The sequence below is a fragment of the Podarcis raffonei genome, chromosome 2, assembly GCF_027172205.1.
Source record: "Podarcis raffonei isolate rPodRaf1 chromosome 2, rPodRaf1.pri, whole genome shotgun sequence".
NCBI lineage: Eukaryota > Metazoa > Chordata > Lepidosauria > Squamata > Lacertidae > Podarcis > Podarcis raffonei.
Genome location: NC_070603.1, coordinates 41,795,724 through 41,818,464, shown reverse-complemented (window position 1 = coordinate 41,818,464; position 22,741 = coordinate 41,795,724). Strand labels below are relative to the sequence as shown.

General features: G+C 44.2%; 1 protein-coding gene across 2 annotated transcripts in view; it reads right to left on the bottom strand.

The window, feature by feature from the left end:
* The window catches only part of PIK3R5 (phosphoinositide-3-kinase regulatory subunit 5), a 50,626-nt gene that overhangs the window by 7,621 nt on the left and 20,264 nt on the right, over positions 1-22,741 (bottom strand). For both annotated transcript variants that reach the window (XM_053376178.1, XM_053376179.1), the window contains exons 2-12: positions 14,862-14,974; positions 11,599-11,699; positions 8,333-8,401; positions 7,348-7,486; positions 4,454-4,523; positions 3,298-3,472; positions 2,613-2,769; positions 2,406-2,489; positions 1,387-2,125; positions 608-758; positions 192-317 (exon numbers count right to left, since the gene is read on the bottom strand). In XM_053376178.1, the coding sequence (XP_053232153.1) occupies positions 192-317; positions 608-758; positions 1,387-2,125; positions 2,406-2,489; positions 2,613-2,769; positions 3,298-3,472; positions 4,454-4,523; positions 7,348-7,486; positions 8,333-8,401; positions 11,599-11,699; positions 14,862-14,961 (1,911 nt within the window). In that variant the 5' untranslated portion in view covers positions 14,962-14,974. The remainder of the gene's footprint in view (positions 1-191; positions 318-607; positions 759-1,386; positions 2,126-2,405; positions 2,490-2,612; positions 2,770-3,297; positions 3,473-4,453; positions 4,524-7,347; positions 7,487-8,332; positions 8,402-11,598; positions 11,700-14,861; positions 14,975-22,741) is intronic.

Genomic DNA, 22,741 nt, shown 5'->3' with positions numbered 1-22,741 from the left:
CAGTGGTGATGGCAATCTGTAGCCTTGAGCATGGCCCTAAACCCACACTAACCCAGCACCTAAGCTCAAAGCATGGGGGAGATGACTGAGTGTGAGCTCATAGGACACTGCTACACCATGAGGCCTGGATCTTACAAAAAGAGAGAGCACTGCTGTTTTAGAGCATAATAAGTATAGAGTTTAGGACCTACCTGGCATAGAACATTTGTGGGAAGGTTCATCAGCCCAAGAACATTGCGCTCGTACCATGGATCCAGCATACCAATGTAGACCGAGATATCGTTTGTGCTGCTCTCCACCCCTGCCAAACTAGGATCCTGAAAATCAAAGAAAGAAGCATAGCTCATTAGCTAGCTTGCTGCTATCGATGGCCAGGTCTCACCAGAATTGCTCCCAACATCGAAAGAGATCAAGCTGTGAAAGGTTCTTGATTCTTAGGGTGGAGGCACACAAGCCAGGCTATCCTCACTATCTCAGATAATGCAAGTAGGTTCTTTCCAAAAGAAGGCACCCAACAAGCACCAGTAAAAGCTAAAAGTGAAGATATTGTGCCTCCTGGCATAATGGAACATGCCCCCTGGAAGCCTGCCATTCCCCAAATGCATACCATTGATCCACAGGCACGGGAATGTGGATCTCCTGGAGAAGGAGGAGGGTAGGTCAGTGCAGATGAGGTAGGGCCACTCCTCTTCACGGGGACATAGTAAAACTGCAGTTTGAAGTACCGAGTTAGCCAGGGGCAGCTGCTTTCCTGAGATCTGCAGCGAATGAATAGGAATGGACACATGGGAAACAGTGAGATGGAGACCACCCTGCTACAGCTTTCAGTCCACAGTCCTAACTAAGCCCAACAAGCCTCCCTATTTGTCCAAGTCGCACCCACCTGCCCTACACCTGGTCACCAGGGCTCACAGAATGCTGTGCCATTGATCACATGGTTTGATTTGAAACCCAGCAGGCAAAACTGGATCACCTGACAACATTGCAATTTCAGCTGATTGACACATGGGTGGTCATGACTACCTATCAAACTCAGCCCGTGGGGAGGGGATCCAGACAGACCCAGTTCCCCACCCCTGTGCTACAGTCTGCTAGCATCCATCAAGAGGTATAAAAAGAAGGGTACAGTACTGTAGTAGTTAGGCATACTGCAGAACTCAGAACCCATGTCGGAGACCATTTTCATGACATATTGGTGGCATGAAAGGGTAAGATAGGATATGAATTGATGGTGTGAGGGGACCTTATCACCCACTCCCTTGGGCCAATGGTAGGTAAGCAGGATGTTAAGAGGAAATCCCTCCTGTGTCTGCCAGCTGATCCCTTAACAGGGACTCAGCAAGTAGAGGAGATCACCAGCAGCCAGCAGGCTGTTCTGCCACTTACTTAAGATTGCTGTAAGCCCGGGCCACTTTCCCAGAGATGCGGTCAGAGCCAAACACGACCACCCGCAGCGTTGAGACCTTGGTGTCCTCGTCGCAGCTCAGGAAGGGCCTGCGCTGGACACAGGCATTCTGCGGCACACGGGTCTGGAAAAGTGTGGCGCTCAGTGCATGCTGCGGCAGAGAGTGTGCACGCCGTGAGCGTGTGGGGATGCGCTCTTTGACCACGGGGTTGTAGAGGCTCTCGGCTCGGCGCAGCGGCAGTGAGAGCGACGCCACCTCAGAAACGTCCCGCAATTCCCTGCCCAGGATGAGCTGGCTCTTGCTCTTGAACAGCTTGATTATCCTGTTGCTCAGGCGATACCGGTGCCTGGGAGATGCCTTCTCCTCCTTTGGATCCAGGCGGCCCATTAGCTCAAGGGAGCTCTCATCACTGTCCTCCACATAACCACTGTCTGTGTAGTCCTTCAGGCTGGAGACAAAAGTCTTCAAGGAGTTTTTAGAGGCCAACAAGAGCTCAGAGTCTTTGGAAAGGGCGGAGAGGACTGGTTCCTGCGAGTCACGGGGATTGACCTCCGACAATACGGAATACACAGATTCCTTGGAGACAGCAGCCAGGGAAGTCAACAGAGAAGTTCTTTCTGGACAGTAGCCATCAGCTTCTTCTTCCTCCTCCTCCTCATCTTCCAAAACCACAGGCTTTGGGAAGTGCCCCTCTTTGTCTAGTACCTCATTTAAGATGTCTGCAAAAGGGACAGAGGTGCAAAATTAGGAATAGAAAAGGAGAAAATGTATAGAGTTTTAAATTTGAGATTGCTTTTATACGCTCTGCTCTAATAGCACCCACTTTAGATTTGGAGATGTAGTAGGGCACAAGGGCCCCACTAGATCACAGCTGATGTTGCCAGGATTATCACCCCCTGGGGAAAAGAAACATACACAGCTGTGCATGGGAAGCCATGTTGGGGCCAAGGAACATCTCCTGGAATCAAGCCAAACTTGCTTACATGTTTCCAAGCTTACCAAAGTTATCCTTATCCCATCTGTAGGTGTAACACCGGGCAACTGGGATGGGGATCAGGTGGAGCTTACAAGGCTGGACTTCCCCTAAAGAGACAAGCAACCAGAGGTTAGGAGTGCAACAAGCTCCTTCAGGATGGTATGGAACTGACCACATCCAAACATGACCACCCACACCCCAAGGAAGAAACTGCCCATATAATTTCCCACCTGTGATTTCAGGCAGCCCAGCTGCCTTTGCAATCTCCAGCAAAGCAGATTCTAGCTGCTCCTTAGCCATGGAAAGGTCATTGCTGGTGGCAGCTGCCAGCTCCTGAGCTTCTGTGGTGCTGGCAAATATCTCCATGAGCTTTTCTAAAGGTTTCAGCTGGAGAGAGAGAGAGAACAGTCAGCAGAAGATCCATCTGGTATCTTAGCATCCATTTCACACACTACACAATATACAACAGGTGGGAGGACGGGAGGACAGGGTTTAACCATGATGCATGGGCTGTGCTGCCCTGTTCTGAGCAAGGAACAGGATCACACAGTTTAGGCAGGAGGATTTAGGTTTAAGTAAATATCCTGCAGTGCTGCAAGGACACACACACAGAAAAAAAATTGCTGTGGTTTTTGGGGTAAAACCAATCTACTTCCTGAACTAAATAGTCAACCTGCAAACAATGCGAGGCAAGTTATTCAGTATCCTTCCTTCTCTCACCCTTTGACCCAAGCCACTTTCTTAGCTATGCCAGTTTTGATTCATTTGCCATCAAAACGTCTGCTTCTTCAAGTATGAAAACTCCTGGAACTTAAGGATCGCTCAGTAATCATTCCACAGAGCTATGTATCTTAAGACTGACACCCGCTGCCTGCCTGGCACATCCAAGGCCCCAGGCCACACAGCTTTCTCTACCTTGAGAACTTCACGTAGTCTTGTCAGGTCACATTTGGTCCCAAAGTTAGCTTGGTAGATGTGCTCCAGGAGTGTCACCAGTACCGTGTGCTGGGAGTGCTCTGCCGTGCTCAACTTTTCAGCGACTGAGAGAAACTCCCCATCAACCTCTGAAGGGTTCAGCAACAGGACTGTTCTGTGGGGGTGGGGGGTGGGGAATAGGTAAGAGAGAAGAGGCAATAGGACGGCAAGCTGTTAACAGCCCAATTCAGAAATGGAGAGACTCAACGTTTATCTGTGCCTGGGGCCACAGATCACTTCCATAATCTATGAGCTATTGGAGGGCAGGAGAAAAAAATGCAGTGGCTCCATACTTCAATTAATTCACATCAAAGCACCAGCAGATGGCACAGTTTTTCTGTTTTTCTACACCCACTCCCCTTCTATGAACCAGCATGCTTAGAAAACATAGCCTGGCATTGTTGAGATAGCTAGCAGTTATAAGGCTGCAGAGAAATAATCATAATCTACAACTAGCCCGCCCTATCCATGAACAACTGATAACCATAACTATATCATCTCTGATGGGGTGGTGGACTGAAAAGGGGGAGTTATAGACTTGTCTGCACCTCAGCAGACACACATCAATTTAGGGTCAGACACAGGTCACTTCAGAGTCTGGGCTGATCCTGTACATATCCATTATGATCCCACCATCCACATTCCTTTCCCAAACTGTACCTATTTGAGGGGAACAGAGACCTGCTATCAACAAACCAAAATTCCCATGATTCTTTAGGGGAAGCCATGGCTGTTTAAGTGGCAGGATTCTGCTAGTGCAGTTGGGACCTACGATCTGTCAGGTCTCAAGCCTGCCTACAGTCACCCTACCACCACTGGTCTGGGAGCCATATCTTTTGTCTGGGGGGTTTCACAGCTACTCAGTAGTGATGGAAAGTCACTCTGCATACTCAGGGGACTATTTCATTTATCCTTCCTTCATATAGTCCAGGAATTTCCTCTGTTACCTAAAATAAATGCTGGGGCTGAGCCCTGGTATAAGCCAAGCCCTGAGCAACAGGAGGCCCTGGGAAATTTAAAGGAGGACAATATCCCAAAAAGCTCCTTCCTTTTCCTAACCCCCAGAAAGCAGTCATGATTCCTGCATGATACTTACACAATGGAACTCTCACAGCTCTTTGCAGACAGACCCTGCTCTGCGCTAACCAGCCTTTGAAATGAAATCCCTGTTAAAAGAAAGAGAAGGTTGTTAAAACACAGTGGTGGCATCCACTTCTCACTGAGACCTCACAGAACTGGTGGGCTCAGGTGGAAGAGACAGGTGAACCCCATGGGGATGGGGGTGAATGAAAGAAGGAATTCAGCTTGAATACCACTCTTCACCATTATCTTCTTGGATAGGGTCTAACTCCCAAACAGTTTGACACACAGTGGTTTTTTTTTACCAACATTGATTTCCCCAAATGTGTAGAGCTATGCAGAAGAAAGAAAGAAAGAAAGCATATACAATTTGCTTGCAGCAGTGAAACAACCCATCAGACCAATTGCCTCTCAGCAAATCTGTTGGACTGAAGGATCCACCATGCAAGGTGAGCAAAAAGCATAAAGCAGCTTTCCAAATCTCTCAGCCTTGGAGAAAGATAGCTTCAAGTCAGTCCACCAATGGAATTGGAAAGTTTTGCATTCCCCTGTTTAGGAGTGCTTAGCTACTGCTTGCTTTCAATAATTCACCACTGCGCAATTCTGTCTCTAGCCATTGCACATTGAGAAAGTGCTACCTACGTGACATCCACTACTCCAACAGTTCTTCCATGTTCCACAAATATTCAACCCATTTCCAGTGCAGCTTCTCCGCTTTTGAAACAGTCCAGCTGAAGGACATGCACCCCACAGAGCAATTCTTACTTACCCACTCAAAAACTCTCTATTGCATGTGGTCACATGGTTTGCAAGGAAGCAATAAGGTAGTAACTAGGCCCATTTCACATTGGCAACATACATTTGAAGTGCATGGTGTCTCCAAGGTTTACGCCTCACAGAGCTACAATTCCCAGCACCCTTCACAAAGTACAGTTCCCAGGGTTTCTTTGGAAGGAAACCATGTGCTTTAAATGCATGGTGTGGATGAGGCACCTGTTTTCTAAGGCACCAGTAGCTACTGGGGCCCTGGATATTTGCACCCTTGGACATTTGACAAGATAAATCAGATTAATGATTGCAGGCACTGCATAATGAAAAAGCTTACTGAACTCTCTCAAACTTCAGCTTCCCTAAGAACTCCAATAGTTCAATTTAAATTGTGATGATTTACTGAAAGGTCTTATAGCAGAAGCAAGGAATCGGCAGCCTTAATGAGGAAATGAAAAAGAGACACCCTGTATTTCACCTCTAATGGCATTAATAGGCTCTTCCAAGGTAGATCTGACACTGAATCTGTTGCAGGTTGAAACACAATGCTGGGCACCCAGGCACTTTCTAAGAAAGCCTCTCCATTTAATTGGGGAAACTGCTTAATGAGGAGTAACAGAAGGCTGGCTGCCAGCATGGCCTAATTAAGAAGCTTCCACTGCATAAACTTTAAGAACCCTTATGAGTGCTGATAATCAACAGGAGCAGAGTCTAAGCTCATTAAGCAGAGGCTGCACCATAGTTCACTAGCAGAAACCAGAAGTCCCAGTGTATCATATGGAAATTATCTGACACAGTTACCCATTCAAAGTCCAAGTCTACCTGAATGGATTCTCTGTTGTTACTGGAGCATTTCGATGAGCTATTCATCCCCTTTCAAGTGAAGCTGGAGGGTAGGAGAGCAATGGAGTGCAACCACATCCATTGTGCCAGGCAAATGACTTTGCACAAGAAACGTTCTATCCTTGGGTGGAAACCATGGGCTTATAAAAGGTCAGAGTACTGAAAGGAGCTCTCCAGCCTCTGGTTCAAATCCTACTTCAGAAGGGGGAACCTTAGACAAGCCACTGTACTCCCATTCTTAATCCCTACAGGAAGATACTACCCTCGCTGGAATGTGTCCTCGAACTGAGATACTGCATGGCTGAAATGTAGCCTCCTGTCCAAAGGTTGATGCTGCATCCCTTGTTCCACACTTCGTTTCTTCTTTATTTTTGCCTCTGGCCCTGCCTACTTTTACCAGCACTGGTATGTGGCCCTTGGAAGGCTGCCATCTAGGGAATTTTGCCCTTGGGCAGAAAAACATTCCCCACCCCGATATAAAATGCTAAAACAAGAGTGGCACCTTCCAGATTAAGAGATTTATAGTAGCATACACTTTTGTGTGCTGGGGCTTTATTTCAGATGTGGACAGTCCATCAGCCTACCTGAATTTCCCTCGGTGGGTTAAAGTGCTTTCTTCACTGAAAGTAATATAAATGACTAAACAAATCTGCCTTGGATGCTTTAGCTGAAATTCCTGCATTGCAGGGAGTTGAACCCTGGGGTCCCTTCCAGCTCTACAATTCTATGATTCTAATAACCTTTATTTGATGGGCCTTTTGTAAATAACCCATCCAATATGGTCTATAATGCATCTTGTTTCAGAACCAATACTGTTGATATGCAAGCACTGAGTAAGCTTCTTTCATCAAGATACAGCCTTAATGCTTTTACCCTATGTGCTGGCACCATTTGCACACCATGCAGCATGCCAGCAGGATTATGGTGTGGGATGAAGCCACCACACTCTTATAGGCATGTGCATGAAACACCCTCCAAAAATGTTGTGCTTGCTGTAGAGAGTGCCTCTACATGAACACATATGGCTACGAGTGTTTTAAAAATCAACTATCAGGATCACTGTCTTGACTATAATTGCATTGTTGGCAATAACCCTTGCCACGATGTATGCAGCCCACTCCAGTTCATAGCACAGTGTTAGCTTCAATGCCTATATGGCCCATAAATGTACTGGTACAACTTTAGCTTTCTCAGTCATTCATCAACATCAAGCGCACCCCCCCCCTCCCCAAGAAGGAAGAGTCAGCACCACAGAGGGCTGAAGGAACCCTGCTGGGAGCAGACAATCTGGATCCCTACCTGGGGCTTTGAGTTCATTGCTGATGAAGGTCAGGAGCTCCTGGCAGATATTGCAGTATGGCACAGGCCAGGTAAGGAAGTCACGGTAAGTCCTCATGGCTCTCAGAAGGAAATCTGACTCTGAAGGAAAGTGTGGTGTCTATAGAGAAAATAGCAGTGGCATAAATAGACCAAGAAATGGAGGCCAGCATCTCCTTATCTTCTTCCAGATATAGGAATTCAGCAACTTTAACCATGCACATTTCCCACCACCAGCTTCAGCTGCCAGCGCTGTGATCAAGTTCATTCAGCAAACCCCCCCCCTCCCGCCAAGGAAGCCATTGGAGAAAAAGAAGACAGGCTGATGCTACATGGGCTCAAGTTCAAGTTTCCCCTGCTGAGCAACAGTGCTGAATGCTTTGAGTGATAGCCCCAAAAGATGTGCACACACCACCATCAAACACAGAGGAAAGCAAAGCATCAAGGTGAAATCCAAAGTGTAATTTGACTTTGCTGTTAGTCATATAAAGAAACAGAACAAATAAATAGGGGTTTTTTGGGGGGGAGTTCACACACATATAGAATTCATCAATGGATCATTGCAGCACTCAATTTGCAGTCAACAGTTAGAACTTCCTCTGTTGAAGAGTACCAATAATTGACATCAGGTGAGACAGAAGCTCTTTGGTAGTGTTACAAGTCAGCACACAATGAGCATGCATGTGTAAACCAGCAGTCAGTATCTAGCTAGATAAAAATATCCCAACTACCAATGGTTCTCCTAAAAATCAGGAATACAGAGGTTGACCTGAGTCAGTAGGGAAACTCAAAGTTTAATTATGTTTTAATTTTGTATGTATGAATAGCTGTGAGCTCTGTTGAGTCCTACATGGTGAAAAGCTGGATACAATTTTTTAAACAAAAAGAAAAGGTTTTCTCATCAACTTTAACAGCCACAGAGCCAATGCCTTCAGCTATTCGTTCCAGCAATGCTGGGACAACTTACACACATGACAGCTGAGCTGAAGAGCAGAGCCAGCGGAGCAAAGAGATCATAGTTGCATTTCTCTTGGACCTGCAGAGGAAGAAAAGAAAGCACAAGAGGGAAGTGAGATTCTGGTAAAACTACTCAAAGAAAAGCTGCCCAAACCGATCACCTGGAAGCTTTGGAGGAGAATTGATGTGTGACTTGACAAGATTGCTATTTGTTTCTCTCTAGGTAAAGTCTACTCTCCAGGTGTTATTTGTTGCAGTGGCAAGTCGCTCCTCCATGGTGACTTTGAGCCCAGTCACATCATTCATGGGTTCTTCAATCACCTTCTCCAAATGGCCCTCACATTTCAGAAGAGTGTCACTATTTCCTAGCCATTCTAAACAATTTTTTTCCTGTATTTCCCTTTTTGTATATAGAAGGTGTGCCTGGCACACCTTAGTAAACATTCCTAACAATGTGGTATTTTTGATCCAGTGGTAGAATATCACTGGGTAAGCTGAGAGAGAGAGAGAACAGGGGGAAGTTCTTACACAGTTCCTCTTTGTCAAGAAGAGAAACCAAGCAGCATTTCAGCAACCAAACATGGTATATTTGCATCTTTAGTCAGAACAGCTGCAAAGGCTGCAAGTTGCACAACAAAATACAACAGAAGCTGTGTGACAGGGTCTCAGTATCACCCTAGCACAGGTAAATTGATATCAAGATCTCCAGGTCAAATTTCTTATGCTGTGGTTTTCTTACGTAAGCCACTGGAAAGCAATAGTTAGACTGCTCAGCCAGTAGAGAGAATCATCCGCTTTAAAATGTAGGACTCTGAATACTGCTGCTACTACTAATCATACTAATTTGTTTGGGGTTTTTTTATTACGTGGAACTCAGCGTAGGGCTAAGTGGGGCATTGCATGAGTCCACTTGCTCAAGAAGACTTTCCCGCACTCCTCCTCACATGTGCCTCCTAAATTTGTTCTGGGGTTCCCCCAACCCTCCAGAGCAGATTTAGTGGGTGCAGAGGGGCACCGGCGGGTGGGGGTGGAGAGGGAAAGTCCGATTGCACAAGGGGACCTTGGTCTGTGAACAAAACAACTTAGGTGCATCCTCCTCATTACTATTATTATTTCTATCACTATCATTTTATTTATTATTACTAATTTTTTTTATATAACTGAAGTATCTCCTAGAGAAGGAAGAGAGGTGATTAGCTCCCTGAAGAGGGGAACAACCCATCTACGGCCCTTTCTGCTCTTGCAAGGCCCTATAATGATGCTGTGGCACATAGTACCCCTAAGTGCAGTACATTTTCTTCTTGCAGGCTCTCACCTGCTGCAGATTTTTGCATGTTGAGCCACAAGACTATTTTTAGGCCAAAAATTCCTCAGAATAGCCAGGGCAGGGCCTCCATTAAACCCACCAGGAAGTTATACTGTCTGACAACAATTTAAAAAGAAAGGGCGGGGGGAAACAGCTTCTAACGAACGGGTTCACAGGAAAACCTGCTACATTCATTCCCTGGGCAGCAACCTTGCTGTGACCCTGTTGCAAACAAGAGTCCTGGAAAGCCTTTTGCATGCCACAAGCTGGGGTCTCCCTTCCTCAATTCCCCACTGGCCTGCCATCACAATAGCTGGGGAACAATGGAGGCAGGGAGCTCAGCCTGCCAAGCAGCTCCCAACATTCTGCCATGTGAGAGACAATTGCTCCCTAATGGGGAGGTGTTGGACAAAGCAGGAAGTAGGAAATCTCCACTTGACTCTGACAGTTGCTGACCCAGGTGTTCTAACTCATTCATTGTCCTCTTTTTCCCAGCAATGAAATTCAAACCTCTAGATCCAGCATAACAGAGAGCAGAGCTGGGCTTAAGTCAACCCATGATCCTCAAGGACTCTGAATCCCATAGAATCCCATGCACAGTATCTGCATTGCCACATAAACAGCAAGGTCAACACCGGCTCAAGACATTCTGCTGCAGGGTGGGAAGGCAGTGGGGAGAAGCAATACACATGGTGTCTTGTGCTCACTCCTTGCAGCAATGTGCAAAACAAAGTAACTGGCAAACTGCTGTCCTTTAAAAGTTCCCAGAGACTGCTGCTGAGGCCAGATTGTTGTTTAGTCGTTTAGTTGTGTCCAACTCTTTGTGACCCCATGAACCAGAGCACGCCAAGCACTCCTATCTTCCACTGCCTCCCACAGTTTGGTCAAACTCATGCTGGTAGCTTCAAGAACACTGTCCCACCATCTCATCCTCTGTCATCCCCTTCTCCTTGTGCCCTGAATCTTTCCCAGCATCAGGGTCTTTTCCAGGGAGTCTTCTCTTCTCATGAGGTGGCCAAAGTACTGGAGCCTCAGCTTCAGGATCTGTCCTTCCCGTGAGCACTCAGGGCTGATTTCCTCAAGAATGGATAGGTTTGAGCTTCTGGCAGTCCATGGGACTCTCAAGAGTCTCCTCCAGCACCATAATTCAAAAGCATCAATTCTTCGGCGATCAGCCTTCTTTATGGTCCAGCTCTCACTTCCATACATCGCTAGTGGGAAAACAATGGCTTTAACTATACAGATACCTCACTCTAAAAAAGGGGGTGAGGAATCTGAAGCCCTCCAGGGACTCCAACTTTCATCCGCCTCACCCAACATGACCAATGGCCAGGGATGCTGGGATTTCTGCTCCAGCAACATCTAGAGGGTCACAGGTTCCTTGTCGCTGCCCTAAAGACATGGCTGACTCCAAGCAGGATTCAACCAACATCAAGTAAAGGGGCAGGTTGGTTGGATGGGGGTGGGATTATTGCTTGGTTTATTCTTACCTGTAAAATACTAAACATTTAAAAAGTGGGACATATCCTCTTATGTGTGGGTTCCCAGGGTGCAAAGGGGGGGGAGCAATTCTGTGAGTGACAAACTGACCTAAACACCAGATTCTGTTTCCAACATACAGAGCAATGAGTTCCACATGGCCTCAAAAACTAGCGACTTCCTCCAGGACATGCTGATGCCATTTTGGAAAGAAGTACTCCCATTGCAAGGTATTGTGTGCATCTACTCTCTTGCTTTAAATTGTTTTAACATGTTGAAACACCATGCAGAGCATAGAACTTGGTCAAAGGCAAACTGAAATCAGCAGCAGGCTGGGCTGATGCACAAAGCAACCAGCCACTTTTCATTCTTATTTGTACTAGAGGTATTCCAGAGTCTTAGAGAGAGAGAGAGAGAGAGAGCGCGCACACCAGACTGAGCAAGAACTCCCTTTATACAAATATTCTTTCCTATTGCCCTCTTTGATTTACCTCTTGGGTCTTTTGCAAGATTTTCTCCAGAAGGATGAGGTAGTTCCCTGCATCACGACTGACCAACTCCTGGAGACTCCAACAATTCAGACAAAGCCCAGCTGCCAAAAAATGAAGAAACAGGTCACATTCTGAGAATGGAATGAATTCCAGAGCACTCAGTGTCCTAATTGCAGAAGACAGATGTTCATTGCAATTTTGAGCTAGATGAGATATAGGCAAAATGAAAGAGATTCATGGACCATAATGAAAGATACGAGATGTGTGTGGAGTTATTTTTAAAAAAAGATACAGTGCATGAGCTTTCTTTCTCAGTAGTCACCTACTATGTGGATCCAGTTCTTCAAGAGAGAAAATGCATTTACCACCCTATTAGGGATAAGAACAACCTGGAATACAGCATTAGGGAAACGATGTATTTTTGACCTACACCAGTTATTCCCAGTTGGGGTTAATTCATTAGCCTGCAACATTTCCAACAAATCATGTGCATTAACTGTTAGGGTAGAGCTGCCTCAAAGTTTCCTATGGCAACATGTCCAAATAATATAAGCAATCCATAATATACATAATTCATTGAGTCCCTGAGGTGAAGCAGTAAAAGCAAAGAGCCATTGCAGCCCATAGACAATACTACTCCCCATCTTCTTCCTGCTACAGGATCTGTGGCAAAGTTTTGCATCTCTTTTGAATCTTTGTGGTTAAATTGCTGGTCCTGCATGGAAGGATTAAAAGAGAGAAAGAGACACGTGCACTGATGCAGTGTGTGCAAACCACACAGGGATGGGCACCACTGTGGCATACTGGTTAATGTGGTTAGGACTGTGAAGACCCAGGTTCAAATCCCCACTCAAACATGAAGCTAGCTGGGTAGCCTTGGACTAGTCACTGTCTCTCAGTTTAAATCAACCTTACAGGGTTGTTGTAGGGATAAAATGGAGGGGGTGGAGAGAGAAGCTTATGTCCCACCTTGAGCTATTGGGGGGGATTTAAGTATTCGAGAATAAGAATCTAAATGGTAGGTAAGGGCCTAGCAACTAGGCAACCTCAAGATAATTGGAAGGACACAGCTGTTACTTGTAATTGCTCTTAGAAAGTTGTAAATTGTACTTGTGTTTAGATGTTTTTTATTTTTATTTTTTAGAATGTTTCAATCTATTTTTGCTTTGTTTTTGCTTGTAAATTGTTTATCTGTTTGCTGCTCTGTTTGCTCCTTAGGGGGGAAGGGCAGGGTATTATGTTTCCAAGCACAATTCAAAGTGTTGGTGTTGACCTTTAAAGCCCTAAATGGCCTCGGCCCAGTATACCTGAAGGAGCATCTCCACCCCCATCATTCTGCCCGGACGCTGAGATCCAGCGCCGAGGGCCTTCTGGTGGTTCCCTCACTGCGAGAAGCAAAGCTACAGGGAACCAGGCAGAGGGCCTTCTCAGTAGTGGCGCCCGCCCTGTGGAACTCCCTCCCATCAGATGTCAAAGAGATAAACAACTACCTGACATTCAGAAGACATCTTAAGGCAGCCCTGTTCAGGGAAGTTTTTAATGTGTGACATCTTAGTGTATTTTTTGTTTTTGTGGAAGCTGCCCAGAGTGGCTGGGGAAACCCAGCCAGATGGGTGGGGTACAAATAAAAAATTATTATATTATTATTATTAATTCAATTATTATTGTAATTCATCATCATCATCATCATCATCATAGCAGGGTCAGCATGGAAGGCAAATTCCAGAGCAGCTGGCTACGCTCCTTGTTGTCTCTTCCTTAACTTCTGGTACCTTGGTCCTCCCCCTCAAGTTTAGCAAAATAGTGCTAGATCAGCAACAGAGGAAATTGACACTGCAAGGCTGTATCCAGATGGCAACACACTGCAGCAGGACAGCTAAAAAAAAAGTTGGGTGGCAGCAGCACCCACCATTGCGGCTGGCAGCTTAAGATGAGCTTCAAGAAATGTTTTTCTTGGAACAGAAACAGTGAGTTCTCTTCTGAGGACTGCTTGCCTTCTCCAGCAAGTGCTGCCTGCGTAGGGTGGCACTGATGGTTAGCATTTCCTCTCTCAGTTCTCTGAAAGGCAGTTCTCATGGCTTGCAACCAGCAATTGCTGTGAAACATTACTGAGATGCTGTAACCACCATGGCTCCACGTGTGAGCTGCACATGCCCCACTCCATGCCCACCAAACCCTGGAGCAGGCCAATATAAAAATGTGAACCTATAAAGATGCCTTCCATTGCATCAAGTGGTATCACAGCACTTTAAGTGCTGCATGGTGTAAATGTTGCCAAATATCTTCCTGCCCCCCACTCTGGTGTAAGAAAGAGGTTGGAGCAAAAATCAAGAATTTTGAGGCTCCAAAAAACCCACCCCACAATCCATAAAAGCCGTGTTGAAAACTAAAAATTGAGGTTGTAGGATGAGGATTTCAAATCAGTAAACTGGCAACATGGCTGCATAGCCCCAGTTAGCTTCAGATTTCTTTCTGAAAACATGTCCCATCATGTGGGATGAGAGCTCAGCGCAATGGCCTGGTTTCCACACCACAGTAAGTCAGAGCATAGCTTAGCAAGGCCACATGAGAATACTGGCTTCCGGAGATTGACATGCGCTCATTTGGCTCCTCTTCCCATGCTTTTTAGGTCAATGGAGGAAAGCAACAAAACCAAGGTTAGGCTTAGCACGTCTTCCAAGCCCAGCATTGTAGTTAAGGTCTCTCCTCCTCAACCACAATCTCCTATAGTTTAAGGCCATGGTTAAGGAGGAGACACACAGCATTCAAAGTCAAACCTTGACTTAGCTCCTGCACTGTGCTGACCTAAAAAGCCCAGGGAGGAGCAGAGCAGCTGCAAATTCTTCCTTGGGAGCTAGTGCATTTGCACTAAACCATGGCTTGCCTTAGTGTAGTGTGCTAATGTGGCCAGTGTTCTACTGATACTAGAATATTTGGGAACATCTGTGATGTTCATCTTATTCCCCAAACTATCAATGAGACATTTTTTACTAGCAGGGGGTTGGTTAGGCTTTCAAGCGCTTTCACTAGAAGGAGGAAAAATCAAGAGAGTTTGGGTAAGAAGGAGGATTAACGTCAGTTCGTTGTTTAAATGTTGAATTGCTTCCCTTTTCATTGGTTAATAGTTTGACTACACATGAACAAACATTGCTATTGCAATAAGAATCACAAAAGAGTGGGGGAAAGCATCCAAATATATTTCAATAACAAACTGAAGAGGAAAGAAAAATCATCCTGGTATGGTGATGGGGTTAGTCACTTACCAGTCCAAGTGCTAGCAGAGAAAGTGCTTCTGCTGAGGCCATGAAGGCACCTCTCCAGTGCATGGTGGATCCTGTCCTCTGTGCACGTCGTGTGCTGCATTTTAATTCATCTCCTGTAGATATAAAAAGAAGTAAGTCAGAGTTAGCCACACACAAGTGGTAAACATAAATCAAACCCAGTTTTTAGTTTACTCCAATTTTTCCAGTTGGTGTCTAGTCTGCTTCCCAATCCTCTTCTGCTCATGATCATGTAGGATTCAGAGATGTCAGAAAAAGGGAAACAGTTGCCTTTGTTTTGACTCCTCACATAACCCAACAGTAAAGCTTTGCAACAACAAGAAGGTAAATGAAAATCCACAACTCTGCACTTCCTATACGTTCAAAAGACATCAAGATAAAAGAGAGGAAAGGATCCACAGCTGAGCTGTGTTCTACCATGTTGTTGCTCCTGTTCATACACATCCATTTTTTATACCAGGATTGGGGAACCTGTGTTCCTCCATATGTTGTTGGACTACAACTCCCATCAGCACCAAACAGGATGGCCAATTGACCAGCTAGAACTCATGCAATCAGAATTTCAGGGCTACAAGAATCTTTGAAGTGACCTTTGAAGAGCATTTCCTTGCATTTTGACAGGAGTCACTGCATCAAAGTGTTACCAATAACTTGTGCAAGTTAGACAAAGAGTACTTCCACAGGAGAGGTGCATCTAGGACAAGCAGCCAACATGCCCAGGTGGCTTAAAGGTCTCCATACACACTCAACACAAGACCATCCTTCTATGGGCAAGTTTACCACTCTAAGATAGCAACAGTACAGAAGAGATTATGTGTACCCAAAGGAGCTCAGGACAGAATAAATAGAAAAGGATATATGCATCCCCACGTTCTCTCAACATCTTAATCACATTTTCATGCAAATGTCAAGGAAAGTGGTGATTGAACAAGGGGCATGATTCACACCCTGAAAGTGGCCTGGAAATAGTCTTCTCTTATGTCAGTTCCTTATGGGACACCACAAAGTGTGATCAGCAGAAGGCTTTCCTTCCCCAATTGGTCACGCACTGGCAGGAAGTCTGACCAGTCCTCACAGCAAATTTGGTCTCTCTCAAAACCCTGGGTTGTGCAATCGAGAACTGACAGCAGAGATAGGACAGGACATTCCCGTAATGTGCAAAAACCACAGGATACAGATTCTGTTCCTGTCATCGTTTCCTAACACGATGCCACCAGAGACTCCTGCCTTTACACATCAGGAAACGGCTTAGATTTCTATATAAAACTATATAATTATATTAAAGTCATGGCCATGCTCACAAGGCTATGCCTTACTTATAATTAGTCTGCATGTAGCTTTTTTGCTGCCAATTCCCTCCTCCCAATCCCACTTCTGCTATTTTACGGCTCTGTTCTACAGATTTTTGTAAAAGAAAAAGGAAAGGTGCTGCATTGTTCTTTCCCCCTTCAGATCTTATGTTACTCTTTGCTTTTAATTGAATCAATAATATACGCACTACACACAGATTGCCAAAGGCTGTTAACGCCATATCTGAAGGTTTGGTGCACAATGAACCTGCAAGATCTGGACTGAACCTCTGTGTCATCTTCCACTACAAACATGCCTGGCTTGGGTATCGTGTTGAGCAAGTATAGAAGCATTTGGCATGTGGCTTCCTGGGGGGGGGGGGAGGCATTTTGCACCACACCAACTAGCATTAGTCATACTTGTCATCGCCATCATTTCAGGCCAAAAAATAGAAATGTGACAATTATCAGTGGCTGACTAAGTATAGTCACTGGCGGAGAAGGGGGTGCGGTGGGTGCGGTCCACCCCAGGTGTCATCCCTGAGGGGGGTGACATTGCTGTCCTGTCCCCTGGGTTGCTCGCCGCAGGCAGCACCCCCCTGGGACGCTAGCCCCGTCCCCGGGTGCACAGCCTGTGCGCCGCTCCGGGTGCCGGAGCAGCTAGCTCCACCTCTGAGTATAGTTCATATATCACCTAAGTGCAGTGGTTTCCATTTCCACCCACCCACCTCTCATATCTATCCAGAGAAGACTCAGAAAGGCCTGAAGTAGATAGTTGTGGCTTGAGAAATAACCACTCTGTAGTCTCCTCATTTCAAAGAGTACTGGAGCAGCATGGGACATTGTCAAAAATCTACAAACACCCCACTTCACTAATGCGATCCATACTACATAGCACTGAAACCTACTCAGCCAAAGTGTCATCACATCTCCAGGTACAACCTGCAACATCAAAGAAGCCATTTAGAGCTGGGGTGTAAAGTGCTATAGACTCCAGCAAGTGCCTGGTTCATTCTAGGACTCAAAATTGGCAGGAACTCAATTCTGCTGCCAAATTCCAGCCAATGCAGAATTTGGCAGCATATACATTCCCAGCTAGTTACTCCCAGCACCATTCAGGGGTTACTAATTATTCATCAAGGGCAATTGGCCAGAGTTCATGTTGTTGCTAAGTTGAAAGCAACTGTCACCACTCAGTCCCTTTCTTTATAGCCCTATAGAGATAGGAAGAGTCACAAGCAAAACCAAGGCAAGCTTATGCATCCCTTAGTTAAATAGATCCAGCGATGGAACCCCTTAGATATTTCTCACCTCTGTATTATATCAAGAAAATCTTTTTAAAGCTTTTGAAAAAGCTGCTGGAGTAAAAAGAACTAACTAGGGTTTTTTTTTTACTGCAGGTTGTTCAAACCGAAGGGAGATTTATGTAGAGGGGAAAGGCATAAATTGGTAGTAGAGAGGTCCAGAAGGTGGCAACACTGAGAATGGGCCTTTTTGGCAGTGACTCCCTGTTTGTGGAATGCTCTCCCCAGGGAGGTTTGTCTGGCACTTTCACTATACGTCTTTAGCTGCCAGGCAAATGTTCCTCTTCAACCAGGCCTTTGGCTAATTAATATTCTACATCCTTTTAAGTGTGTGTCGGGGGGGGGGGGTTGCTTTTGTTTAAATTATTTTGTGCTACTGTCCCAAGATCTTTGGATGAAGGGTGGTATATAAATTAAATAAATAATGATAATTACAATAAACAATAAAATAGTTATCCTATAATAGTTGTTATTAGACAAGATCTATCCTGGCCCACATGTCTGCCTGGGTTAAACTACATGGGTAGCTTAATTCATCAGGAATATAGCCTTGTACATAGTTAAAACAACAAGAACCTTATATACCAAAATATGGCAATTACAAGTTATGCCTTCAAAAAGTGACACAAAAGACATGGGAGTATGTGCTTACAATGGAATTAATGCATTATATCAGAAAGAAAGAAAGAAAGAAAGAAAGAAAGAAAGAAAGAAAGAAAGATGTCAATGATTCATAACAAAGGGATCTTGTTTCCTGAATATGAAAGGATTTGCTGCTTTCAACCACTCACCTGAGTTAATATTTGATTTTCTTTATTTATTTCTTTTGGTTTTGGTTTTTTTTAAGAAAACAAACCACATGTGTGAGGAATATTATCTATTATAATAATAGAAATGAGTTATATTTTATGTTATAAATTACTTATATTTAGAAAAGATTGTGTTTTGTTGGTTTTCAGTTTCGATTTAATTTTTTTGCATTTATATTTGCAAGTAGTTCTTACATTGAATGTCTAATGGATGGTGAGAAGAAGGAACATTGGCAGCAGGACAAGTGAAAAATGGGTACTCCTGCAGAACTGTTGCAGAGCAGAATCTTGCTGATAAAGGCCCTATCTACAATTCACTTATACACACTGATGATAAAAAACAAAACAAGGAAACCAAAACGGTACAACATAGGGCGGGTTTCAACTTTCTGAAATCAGCTAAATCAAAAGGGTTCAAAAGTCACCAAAAGGCTGGTAGAGAACAGAACGAAGCCTTATATTACAGTGGTATCTGCTATCATACAAGTGTCCCTAGAAACCCAAGGGAATGTTATGCCTGATTCAAGTTTTTAAACAGTTGCTTGGTTCTGACAATGTCCAGACAAGCAAGCTTTCCTAAACCAAAAGATAAGCAAGGGTTCCTCCAGATGATCTTTACTGCTTTGTCAGCTATATTAATAAGTCTCTGCTGCAGGAGTCTACTTTGCATTGTTTTTAAAACACATTTACTATATTTTTGTGCTGCTTTTAAAAGCTCTTTTTATTTTATCCTGTGCATCGCTCTAAGACACGTGTGTGGAAGATGATTAATGATAATAATAAAGTCATCCTGATCTGCTTGCACAGACGTTAGATTGTATCCAGTCTTTTTAAACATTCTTTCCCATTAGTTTGTAGGGATATTATACGACAATGAGCATTCCAGCTGCATTCATCGTTATTTGCTTGTGTCTTCATGTTAACCATTTGTTCATTCCATATTTTCCAATGCATTTCCCTATCACTTTCCCAGCAGCAAAATATCTGTTTCTTTCTTTGTGCTGGGGCAACAGAATGCTTTAATCCTCTTCAAATTGCATAAACCCACTATATTGCAATTATATGCAATATAATGCCATTACCAAGCAAATTTATTGAAAGATGGGTCCTGTTCATTGAATTTTGGAATCACAAATGAAACACCTCTTTATAATTTGTTCACACAGCCCAGGGCCTCCATACACACTATCCAGGCTTGTGCCCTGGAGAGTTCACTTCAGAGCTGCTAACACAGCAAAACAATGCAGGAGGTCACAGTTATGAGTTACCAGTCTCTTCAGCCACAGCAGGCGCTGTGATTCTCCATCCCGGGAGGCACATTCCAGTCTCTCTCAAGGTAGTTGGATGCCAGCAACAATTTTAATTTTCTTCCACACTGAAATCACTTCTACCTGTTCTAAAAAAAACCATTTTCCTTGCTACTATTTACTTTTTATTATTGAACTGTGTTTTTTTAATGCATAAACTCTAATTTCCTGATATGTGCTTGAATTGCTCCCACAACTCAATACTGACATTCTAGAGGCATCCAGGTTCCCTCTCTACTCAAACCCACCTCTTTTTCAGCCACTGATGCGCAATGATCTAGGTGTGGGTAGGTTGTCAAGTAACTGCGGTGGACTCATTCCCACAGTCGTTGAGTCGGTGGGAGATTATGCTCAATCCCAAAAATGTAAGACGCTAAACATGACTAGCCTGAAGAGCTAAAGAAAGAGATTACCCAAGGTTTAGCTCTTTGTAATCCCACTCATGCAGAAACTCCTGAATAATGAGGGCCAGCAAGTATTCTTGGCTACTGTTCAACAATTGATGATTTTCTTTTCCCTAGGAGATTTGACCCCAAAAAAATCTAAGCCTTTTCCAGGGGCAACATAAACACACCTTTGTATGTGGATTGACATTTGCTTACCACAGTCACACGAATACAGAAGTCCCCTAAACTAGCTGTTCTTTTAATATTTCCATTTTTTTGCAGTGTATGCACGCTCAAGAGGTTTTTGATGAAGTAAGCTCACAAGTCTAAAGTCACATTAACCACTAGTAAATGCGTCAACCGATTAACATTCTTCCCTAAAGCAGAACTGGCTCACGGACAACCATGTTTTATGAACTGCACTCAAAGTACAGCCAAAGCATGCACTGGAGGATGGGGGGCAGAAATGAGCAGCTTTGGCATTCAACCCAAGAAAGCATCACCATTGCTTATGGTGAATAGGCCATTGGCCTACACAAAGAAGAATCCTGGGGGCCACTGCATTGATGCTGATTTTTCAGTAAGTAACATTATTATGACATGATAGGCCTGCCATTCTGAAATGGAATAGTGAGTCTGTTGGACAATACAGGGATTCTTAAAGGGATAGGCCTCCTATAAAAAAACTGACAACAGAAGTCTTAATTCTCCTCTCATCTTTGAACTATGCACTCCGTATAAACTAGCTGTGACTAACCTGTGGCCCTTCAAAAGTTGTTGGACTCCAGTTTCCATTAATCCCAAACAGCGTGGTCAATAATCAGGGATGATGGGCATTGTAGTGCAACAATATCTGGTAGGCCAAAGGTCAGTTATCCCAATATAAACCATGATGATTAAATAAACATACTTCACTCACAAAATATAATTTTTAAGTAAAGAAAGAAAGAAAAGAAAGTAGAGGGACTGAGCTTATTTCTAAATTGCAGCACTGGAAACCCATCTTCTGGTCAGAGATTTACTTGGAAGAAGCCATATTAACCACAGTCAAAGCCTTGCTCTTGGAAATTTAGCAGTCGGGAAACAGTATTTTCCAAGTCTAGACGCCACAGCATCAGACTTGCACATGATGAATGCAATCTATTTCCTAATTACCTAGAGTATGTTTTTGTGTGCATATAAAGTTCACTGTCATTAAGTGAATTGAAGGAGGAAACACAACAGGAAGGAGAACATGGCTAGGGAAAATATCACCACTGCATAAATTATTCCTGCTGAAGGTAAAGCAGAACAGAACAGCAAGGCTTCAAAACTCCATACTGGCAATTAACAGTATTAGCTCAAGGTTCAGAACCAAGTATTTGGAAACTTCAGTCTTGACAAACCAGGCAAATAGTGCACATGTGTGAAGAGTGTGTGCTACCTTCTTACAATTAGCAAAGGCCAAACTCACTAAGTTAGAGATACTGTTGATCCTTCTCTATGAGGGCAAACTGTATGGTCTCTAATGCCAGGGTGAGAAACTTTTTTCAGACCACAGACCACACATTCCCTTCCAGGGGCCACCTGCCAGTGGTGGTTCAGGCCAGAGGCAGAAGTGGGCGGAGCAACACAGCCACTCTTACATTTGTACAGTAGGCTACATTCCAGCTACACAACACTCAATGGCTTCTATATAGCAGGGATAGTCAATGTGGTGCTTTCCAGATGTAGCTAGACTACAACTCCCAACCTGCATGTTTTGGGGGCAGACATACTACTTTGTTTCCAGTTGATGCATGTCCTGCAGCTTCCTGCTGAAATCTTGAAACTTGTCGTACCACAAATGTTTCAGGTGTGTGTTGCTTTGAATGCACTACAGTGCAAGAGTGCCCCTCCCAATGGCAATAATGCAGAAACACTGGGCAACCATCACAGACCAACTAATAGTGGAGTGATAGGCGGATGGTCCAATATAAATACTTCACTAATGCAGTATTATTGTATCAATGACATGTTGAAAAAACAAAATGAACAGCAATTTGGAGGGGCCCTAACACTGGATTGTGCCTAGAGAAAACACAACGAAAGTCTCCATTGTTAACAAGGGCTAAAATAGCACCTACTCAGGAAAGTATTATTAATATAACACTATATTTGGGGCAGGGGGGTGCTGAGAAGCTATTTTAAATTATAACCCAAACGCATGAGACTACATGAACAACCTTTGCAAATGCATGTGTTAATCAGAGAGTTCAACGCACAACTTTTAAAGAAGCATCCAGAACACAAATCTTTTGGTTCATAATTCCTGGACTAATTTTGAGCTCTTTTGATTTAAAAGTGAAGTGAGGGAAATGCACAGAAAGCTGTTTTGCCCCCCTTTTCCTAGCCCAGAACAAAAGGAAGGCACTGGGCCAACCGAGAAAGACTAGTCAAGGTGCAAATAAGAGTCTGTTCATCGCTAATCCACAGCATGGTCCATGGGGGTTGAGGGAATGGATAGGCCCCATCCTGCAAGCAGGAGACTTTAAATTAAAAAGGGACAGGATCCTTGAAACATCTCAATATGCTTTTGCCTGCTCAAACTAGACAGAGCAGTGCTACAATTGCCTTTTATTCCCACCCGCCACCAAATAGCCATCAGTCAAGATTGAAAAACCATAGGAGGCCAAAAGAGGAACCCTGAACTGTAGCCTTTTGAGAAAAACATTCTTTCTAGATTCTCTGTAACAAGCTGCTGAACTGAAGATGGTAGTTCCAAAGAAACTGACAAATGTGGAACTAA